At 48.0% G+C, this 9761-nt stretch overlaps 1 protein-coding gene across 10 annotated transcripts in view; it reads right to left on the reverse strand.

The window, feature by feature from the left end:
* TCF3 (transcription factor 3) overlaps positions 1 to 9761 on the reverse strand; it is a 130332-nt gene that overhangs the window by 62979 nt on the left and 57592 nt on the right. For all 10 annotated transcript variants that reach the window (XM_019513297.1, XM_019513292.1, XM_019513294.1 and 7 more), the window contains exon 4: positions 2166 to 2239. In XM_019513297.1, coding sequence (XP_019368842.1) covers positions 2166 to 2239 — 74 coding nt within the window. The remainder of the gene's footprint in view (positions 1 to 2165; positions 2240 to 9761) is intronic.

Raw genomic sequence — 9761 nt, forward strand, 5'->3', positions numbered from 1 at the left:
AGTTGAAAGACATTAACACAAAAAAATTGCCAGAGAACTTCTGTTGTAAGAATATAGACTGGATTAGTGTTGCTCTTCTGAGGCAGAAGAGATAAGAGAAAACTACCCCATTAACAAGACGATGACAAAAAGTGCAACTTGACCCCCCCACCCTCCCCTTTTTTGTTTTTAAAAATATATATTTGGTTTAACTTGAAAGAAGGGACCAAGACAATACTGGGGTCTGAATTTCAAGCTGCTGCTCCCTCAATTACAAAAAGCACCATTTGTGGTGTGTGCGCATGCACAGGCATCTGGTCTGCTACTGCACAGGAAATGGCCAGGTTAGATCCTGGGATTAAGATCAAGACACGGAACCACAATCTCTGACCCGAGGAAGCAGATGGCTATATTTTATTTTAACAAAGGTCCGCTAACTCTCAAGTCAGTCAGGCTTATACCTGGCCCCAGACACTGATTTCTCAAGAGGCAGGACATGAATACAACAGGCTGTCCAATCCTACTACTTACACTTCCCACTCATAGGGACAGCAGGATAGTCCTGCTGCACGGTGACCAGATTTCTCCAAGGGACGGGGTCTCTTGGTGGGGAAAAATGGCACAAAACCAAAGGAGCAGCACACACTCTTCCATATGGAAAGCTGTCACCCAGATTTATGCCTGTCCTGGAGTAGCCTGGCACTTGGCAATCTTCACTGAGGCATGTCTCCTGTAGCAACTGGGCATGTCTCCTGTAGCAACTGGCCATGCAATTCACCCCATCCCAAAAATCAGGAGCGTGGGATGAGGGGAGGGGAGGGGAGCAGGAAGAGAAGCAGCCTATAAAAATGAGAAATGATGCAGCGCCTGTTTCATCACTGACCTAAGGGAAGGGAATGGTGCCATTGTGCAAATGAAACATATAAACCCATTAAAACATGAGCATCTGTCAAAAAACACCATTTCAATTAAGTTAATGTCTTTTCTCTCTTCCCCTCCTCAGGCCCCAGTTATGTGCTGTCACAGCCTCAATTCCTTCCCTTCAAGAACACTTCCAGTTCTCTTCCTCCTTCCCCCAGCTGCTTTCCACTCCCTCCGTGCCAGCTTTATGTCAGCCTGATGCGCCGAACCCCTGAGAGCCAGCTATCATACAGGCACCTCCAGCCTCTCAGCGATGAGGAACAGTCATCATGAGAGTCAAAGAGCTGGGCTATGCGAGATGTTCAACATGCACCACGAGGAGCTGTCTCGTGGAGGTATCCTCCACACCTAACGACCCAAGTCTGCTCACATGCCCAGCTGTTCCACAGCTCTAAAGACCAGCGGTGGTCTGGTTTGCTGTCTAGCCCAATCGAGCTCTAAGCCTGGCTGCTGCTTGTGCAAGACTTAGGGTCCACGTTTAGTCTTTATCATTAGGAGGTCAGAGGAGATATGGGAGGCGAGTAGCACTGAGTGATGCGAATGGCGAACCTCACTAGACAGACCCAGCTAGCACTGCCTGACTCCGAGCCTCACTGCTGCTTCAGTTCTGCACGCCCCGACGCCTCACTGCCTGCCACAAAGCACTCTGGCGCGCTTCAGACTGAACACAAGCCCAAGCATGGAATAGAGGGCAAATTGCCTAGACAAGTAAAGGCAGCACTGACAGGTGCAGCCTACAGGCTTGCAAGGTGGCTGCTAAAAACATCTCCCTGGCAGGACCTTATGACAAGATCAACAACCGTATCGGAGAGAAACAAGCAGATGTTCATCTAGTATCACTGTGGAATTCAATTGAGGGGTGAAGGGAGCACAGAAACTCCACCTAAAAGCAGGAGTGTCAATGACATGGCCCATGGGCCGGATGGAGCCCTATAATCTGTCCTCCAGTGCTGCCCAGGGGTCTTGGATTGTACCCACGCTCCAGACCACCCTGCATACTGCACAGGGAAGGTGGGGTTGGTCCTACGCACATGCTGCCAGCTGCCCATGGCACTGTGCAAGGTCAGCCTGCAGGCCCAATCCAATCTGAAGACCAGCCCAATGCCACTCATCCAGCCCACAGGGCCCAATGCGTTTGACACCCGTGATTCTAAAATGTGACAAAAATGGGTTTTCAGGGTTAAAACTGACTGGGGCACAAATAACACCATCATGCAGACCCTGTTTATTTTTGTTTGAGGTCACTGTTTATACTTCGTCCTTACCCTTCCTTGGTCAAACGTGGAGCTGTTTTGATCTCCCGTTCCCCAGGAACCTGATCCCGGTCTTTCATCCAAACCTACCGAAAAACAGGAAGAACAAAGGTTACTTTTGCTTTATCAGCAAACCCTCAAAGGTGTCCTTGCAAAATTAACTCTTCCTTCTACAAACAAAACAATATTTTCATTAATAAACCATTTCCACTCAGCGCAGCCAGTCCTCCCCCTTCTCCATTTCAGCTGACGGATTATTTGGAGAACTTCAAAGCAAATACTTATTGGTAAGTATGGATGTCAAACTACTTTCTTCTCTAAACAGAGACATTTATAGGAGGACAGCCTTGTGTGGACAGTATGTTAGCATGGGACAGTGGGATCTGACTTTGCTTAAACACTCTCTCAAGGGACATATAAAGCTCCCTTGTACCGGATTAAGTGTGTCCACACAGAGGAACTTTCCAGTCTAACTACTGTATTTAAATCACATGGAGGTTAATGATAAAACTCTTCCCTATATGGATAAGGCCTAAACCTTGTACCGCCATGCAGGCCTTGTGATGGACTGGGTTAATATATACGATGGGTGATGCCAGATTGGATTCAAGGCTCATACCTAAGGAATTATGCTGCAAAGAGAGGGATGTCTGTGAACCCAGGAATGCCACAAAGGAACCACAAGACACAAGCCACCTTTCATTTAAAACAGAGATCATATTTATTTATGCTTCCTTGAACGGGAGGAGGAGATTTGGCGAGTTACTCTTAAATTGTAAGACGAAACAGGTAATGCCAGGACTTGGGAGCTCAGACAGATCAAGGAAAACAAAACAGCGTTGCTTTGGTCCAAAGATTTGCACCCATGTTTTAAACAGGCAGAATACATTCTGGATTTGCCATAAAAGTTCAGCAAATAGCCCCCTATGAAAACTGGAGCTCTGAAATTTAACTGTCCGTAATCCCACTGAATTTCAATGGGAATTGGTTGCTCAGAGGGTGACTTTCAAAAGTACCCAGGAGATTTAGGTGCACAAGTCCCACAGACTCCACAAGGTGGGCTACTACATTTTCTTAATTTCCAAGGAAATTCCAGTCTAGTTGTTCACACTAGGTTTAAATATTGCCTGTATCACTCCACTCACAGCAGGGCAGCATAAGAAAGCCACTGCGGCTGCTCCTGGAACTGTTTAGCAATCACATTGTTGCTGTTTATGAACGCGGTTATCTATTTTTATTTTATATATATTACATTACATTTCCAACAAATACACACTCTGGAACAGTTGCACCACCCCAGCAGCCAGTACATGCAGATGGCAATGTTTTTCTATAAATCACTGGCTTTTTAAGATTCTCATATTCACTCATTAACTCCAATTTTACAGTTTCAAACCTTGCATTTGATCTGTGCTCCCGCTTCAAAAAATCTTGTCGTTAAAGATGTACATTCATCTAAAGTGGCTGAGAATACACTCCCTTCCTAGCCCCTTCCACAACTGAAAAAAAACCCCAAAAAACCAAAAACACCCAATGTTTTTTTACCTTCTCACACTTCAAAGCTGCAGCATATGCATCAGTCTGAGAAGGACAGCAACACAGGAGACTGCAGCAAACACTTCACAATAAACAGCAGCTCCGTAGTCCACGGCAGACATGCACTTAAACTTACAGGGTAGGTGAGAATGCTTTTACTGGAGTAGGACTGGATATTTTCTGAACATGATACCATCCCTTGCCTTCTAACTTTTGCTTTAAGTGCATGTTGCTTTGAATGCTGAGAGATGTACTGTACTGCACAGTTTGAACAGGAAGAACTAAATGTTACCCAAGACCTCAACACCCCAGCCAGCCAGGTTACAGGAAGGCTAGTAGCTTTTGTTCAGTTAGGCTCCAGGTAAGACTTCCTGGATGCAGGTGCCCTCTCCTCTTACAATACAAGTTACAAGCCAGCTACAAACATGTCTATATGGCCTTACGCATTATTTCTTTTTACTAAGAGGTAACTTTATACCCTTCAGTGAGAATGACCATAAAAACAGATTAGAGAAAACAAGGCATGTGTATGAGGAAGAGAGGTAGGGGGCTTTAAGAGGTTCAGAGCTCACACCAATTTCATTTTAGCAAAGCTTATTATTATGGCAAACACGCCATATATTTGTCTCCTCCGCTCCCCTTACTGTTCATTTAACCAGAAACTTCTTTCAAATTACATCCTTCTATTTCTGTGCCTTTGTGTTAATCATTTCCCCAGAGAATTGGTGTTTAATTGCTGTCTAATTTGCATAATTATGCATATTAATCTCCACACCTAATGAATATTCATACTTCTCATTTAGATTTTGTTTTCTAATCAAAAATTTCCAATGTGATTACTGTGCAGAGCAGGGATAAGCCTCTAATAATACCTTGGATACTAGGGAGAATTACTGCCAATTCTCCCACCTCCTACTTCCTAGAATAAACTTTTGCTTTGCTAATGTGTTTTTCTAAAGCAATTCATCTGCATACCCTGCAAACACCAATAGAGATCAGGAGACAGAAACGCTTGCTCTGTTCAGTTTGGTTTCTCAAGCACTTTCAAAGCATTTGGACAGTCGGGGTGAAGCTCCAAACAATGGCTCAGGCCCAACGCATCCTTGGCACGTTCCTCTCTTACACGGGGAGGGCAAGTCCTGCGAGACACCACACACCCTCCCAGTTCAGCGCCCTCACCCCAGCCACCAAGCGTCAGGGCCAGGACAGGGCTGCAAGCATACACGGCACTAGCACGGCTGCCTCTACGCAAACGAGGCCCCATTTCCTAGGCCTCGCGCAGGCACGTCAGCCGAGAGCATCCCCATCTTGAAGAAATCACAGGCCAGAGAAGACCAGACAAACAAAGAAAGAGGAAGCGAATGCTTAAGGTGGCAAAGTAGATGAGTGGCAGGGCAAAAGCAGAGTCTCCGTCTCCCAGCCATCTCACTTCAGAGCTACACTCAGCACAGCACGGCACTGGAGTCTGTCAAATGGGCCAGGCACTTCTTGCACTGGGGGAGCCAATGTTGGCACATTGAAAACAACATCCTTGGTCTTCCTATCTTACCACCGTCATATTTTCTAAACTCCGTAGGGGACAGAAGCTTCTCTGGGCGCACAGAGGCAGGGAGCAGATGTTTTGGCAGAAAGGTCAGCTGGACAGAGCTGTGGACTGAGCCAGCGGCAAAGATCGTGCCCTCCTCTCTCACACGCTGTGCTGCACCCAGGCCAAAGCACTGAACAGTGCGCAACTGAGCCACTGCGAACAGCACCTGGTCAGCCACCCTTTCCAGGGACAGGTCACACAGCACTAGTTTCTCGGGGTTAGTGGCACTGTCCTCTTGCTGCCTGTCTATGCCTTGCACTGAAAAGCAGTGTCTTGAAGGATCTCAGGGTTGCCTGGGAGTCGGAAGAGACTGTGGGAGAAGGGGTCGGTCGTAATCTCGAGCTGCCCAGGGAAGCTCAGAACCCTTCAAAGCCAAGCCACCTGCAAAGCATTCCCCAACCACCAGGCAGGATCCCTCTGGTAACTGCAAGTCAGTTACTGAAAATGTAGCAGAGGGGCCGAAATCTCCCCCTCCTGGGAATAATCCTCTTCGTGAACTACTAAGTTACAGGACTGATGGGTCCTCCTGTCAAGTCAAAGCAGCACCACCAACTTGATCTCACACACAGACACAGTTTCACACTACCCATGTCACACAGTGCAAGCACTGGGGGTGCAAGCGAGGGCGTTTGCTTAGTTCTGCTCACAGGAAGAGCTGGAGCATTGTGGGAATGCATGGAGTAGCAGGAGGCAACCGCGGGGTAGTCTACCAGCAACTCGCAGTCCTACATCCTGGTCCTGCACCTTCTCGACATGCTGCTGGGATCACTGGGCAAGTGGCTCTGCCCTTGGCTTGCAGCCCCTCAAGTCTCAGTACCTCAAGGTCTCATAAACTGGCCTTACATGTCACACAAGCCCCTATCCTAGCTGACGTGTCCCATCACCACAGCTGAATGGTGGCTGGCTGTCCTGGCACTGCACCCATGGGCATGAGTGGAAGAGGAGAGCCTCATGACACTGGCAGTGGTTGCTGCTGCTCACTGGGAAGGCGGTTCCAATGGCAACGTGAATGCCTTCAACACTTCTGGGAGCAATCTTCTCCACATGCTTGGGGTATATTAAAAGGCTGGGGTCCAAATGATGCTCTGTTACATCAGCCTGCTCAACTGGACACAAAGCCTTGGAGATTTTCAGATGCTCCGTGGATGGGAGCAACAGCTGGGGATATCAGCCCGTCCCCTCTCAATACACAGCCTGGGATTTGCCCTCCCCTCTTCTTCACTCCGGCCTCCTCAGAATGGGGACAGAAAGCCCAACCCTGTTAATCAGCTTTGGAGCATGCTGCTTGGGGAGGAGAGCAGCAGTGGTCACATTTCAGCACAGCAAACAAGCATATGAAAGGGACGTTAAAAGCTGTCCAGGCACAGATCCATGCAAGGCAGCCAGGCCACTGCCAAGGTGCACTGCAAGTGAATGCTGTTGAAGTTGCATTATTAAGAGCATTGGAAAGTAGGGCTGAAAGGGGCCCCATAGGGTTATCTAGTCCAGCTCCTCATTCAAGGCAAGATCACCCCCTGACTGAAGCATCCCAGTTAAGTGCCTGTCCAACCCCCTCTTGAAAACTTCAAGGGATGCAGATTCCACAGCTTCTCCAGGAAGCCTGTCCCAACACTTGACCGCCCTCCTCGTCCAAAAGTTCCTCCTGATCTCCAACACAAGTTTCCCCTGCTGAAGCTTCCCTTCTCCCAGCAGAAAGGGTGTAGGACTGGAAGCTAGTAGGGCAGGGAGAGAGAAAAACTAGCCGAGGAGTTAGGGGAGAATGGGAATTGGGGCTGGTCGGACAAACAGAAGGGAGAAAGAACAAGACCAAGAGCAAGCCCAGAAACTAGAAGCTGCTGGGATAGGACACTCGTCACAACACCTGGAAACATAATGAGAAAGAGAGCAGGCAGAGGAGACAGGGCAGAAGACTGCACACCCACTAGAACAGGGGTGTCAAACTCATCAGGCCATGGACCCCAGGGCTGGATCAGGCCCACAGACTTGCAGCTCCCTCCCCATATGGGCCCAATGCATACACTGCTTGCTCTGGCCGGCCTGGGACCCACTCTGCACCTGCTCCGGAGTGGGTGTCACAGGCAGCATGAGTGCCAGAGTGGCTGGAGACAAGCACCACGTGATGCACATCCTGCTGCAGCCAAGACAAGCAGCTTGTGGCGCATGCCGTGCTTGATGTTTTAGTCAACTCCAGACCCAGAAGCAGCACCAGGGGCTGGATGAGGCTCTGCAGGGTGGATCCAGCCCGCAGTCCGCATCTTTGGCATGCTTGCACTACAAGCGTATGCCCCTCAGGTGCCACCCCAGGCTCTGGAGAGAGAGGGACCCAACTATGCCTCTGTTGGAGGGTTTCACAGATGTCTGTTGAGAGCAAAAATTCTTCCACCTCCCTCTGGTGATGGTGCCCATCCAGGAAAACAGTCTCCTACAGCTTCTAGTCACTCAGCTAACTAAGACAGTAGAAAAGGACCTGGAGGTTACAGCAGACAATAAGCTGAATAAGAGCCAACAGTGTGCCCTTGTTGCCAAGAAGGTTAATGGCATCCTGGGCTGCATTAGGAGGAGAGTTGCCAGCAGATTGAGGGAAGTGATTATTCTCCTTTATTCAGCACCGGTGAGGCTACATCTAGAGTCCTGTGTCCAGTTTTGAGCCCCCCACTACAGAAAGGGTGTGGATGAACTGGAGTTTAGTGGAGGGCAACAAAAATGGTTAGGGAGCTAAGGTATATGACTTGAGAGGCTGAGAGAACTGGGCTCATTTAGTCTGCAGAAGAGAAGACTAAAGGGAGATTGAATACCATCCCTTCAAGCCCTTGAAGGGGGGTTCAAAGATGATGGAACTAAACTGTTCGGTGGTGGCAGATGACGGAACAAGGAGCAATGGGCTCAAGTTGCAGCAAGGGAAGTTTAGGTTAGATATGCAGGAAAACTTTCTCAAGGAGGATGGTGAAGCACTGGAACAGGTTATCCAGAGAGGATGTGGAATCTCCATCCTTGGAGGTTTTAAAGATCCAGCTAGACAAAGCCTGGGCTGGGATGATCTTGCTTTGAGCAGGGACTCGGACTAGATATGACCCCCTGAGGTCTCTTCCAACCCTCGATGTCTATGATTCTGGGATTCAAAGTCAGTGTGATGGATGCAAAGATCCTATCCGCCTAATGATTCATAAGGGGGGGACAAGATGCTGCCACGTGGCATATTTTCTCCAAGCTTTTAAGAGAGAGATCGCACACAAAGAAGTCGTTAGAGGAATAGTAAGATTGTGAAGTCAAGCACTCAAAAGTTAGGAAACACCAGCACGGCGGCAGCCCAGAACCCTGATTTGGTGTCATTGAGTGTATAAGCTTTTCTTCCACCAAACCCCTGCCTCAGCACGTGCAATGAAAGGACAGCGCTCTCCCCATGAGCAGCTGCCCAAGGTTTGCTTCCCTCCTCCCTGTTCAGTGCGTTCCTCCATGCTGCACTCACTTCACACTATCCCAACTCTCAGGACACAATGGCTCATTTGTTCATGAGCTTTTCCATGGTACTTTAGTATTCAAGACCTTCAGAGACATTGGCACATGTTCTCCGCACCCTGTAAGGAGAGGGAGCACCCTTATCTATCCCCATTTTATAGACGGGGAGCAGAGATTAAGGTGCAGCCAATCTGAGACCCAGAGGACTTCCTGTTTTCAGTGTACAGCTCTCCCCATGTTCAAAGCACAGCTCCAGTTGTAGCTGGGGAGACTAAGCCCTTCTACAAATTTCACCCCAGGATCTCAAGGCAGACATGAAGAAATCACACAACTAGGGACCACACATAAACAGTTTGCTTTAAGTGACCCCTCTGTAGAAGAAACAGGGAGAGAATCCATTCCACGGGGAAGCCCTCACCTGCCTTAACCAGGAGACTATCTTCCTGCCATCTCCCATCACGGTTCAGTATGTGCCGTCCAACTTCTATGACAAATGAGGCAGGGTCCTACAGGTAAGTCTCCTTCACTAGACAACCCCAATTCATCCCCAGACCAGGGCTACTGAATGAGGCTGCAGCCCTGTGGAAAAACCCCCCAACAATCGTGCTAACAAGGACCATATCACAATGTACACACACATACACACGCGCATGCGACAACTTATTCTAATGTTTCCTTAACTTACAACCGTAATAATGGTCTTTTACTACAGGCTTTCATGTCATAGCCTATATATGCACACGCATACATACACATGTGCACACAGCTGTTCTAAGCCAATTTAATTTTAAAATAAGAAAAACTGTCACCTACTTGAAGGCACACTTCCCAATTCAGAAACTACAAAAATAGGGACTACCTCCCCCCTCCATTAATACAGTTATTAAAAACCCCACAGATTAATTATGCATTTTAATAACCCTGATCATGAATATTCATTATGCATTTCTTGCTCATGTTCTAATTAAAACGTACTAATAGAATAAGATGTAGCTGTCAGACAGTAATTTTTTTTTTTTTTTTTTTTT

The sequence above is a fragment of the Gavialis gangeticus genome, unplaced genomic scaffold, assembly GCF_001723915.1.
Source record: "Gavialis gangeticus isolate Ggan-Ray unplaced genomic scaffold, GavGan_comp1, whole genome shotgun sequence".
In the NCBI taxonomy this organism is placed as follows: domain Eukaryota; kingdom Metazoa; phylum Chordata; order Crocodylia; family Gavialidae; genus Gavialis; species Gavialis gangeticus.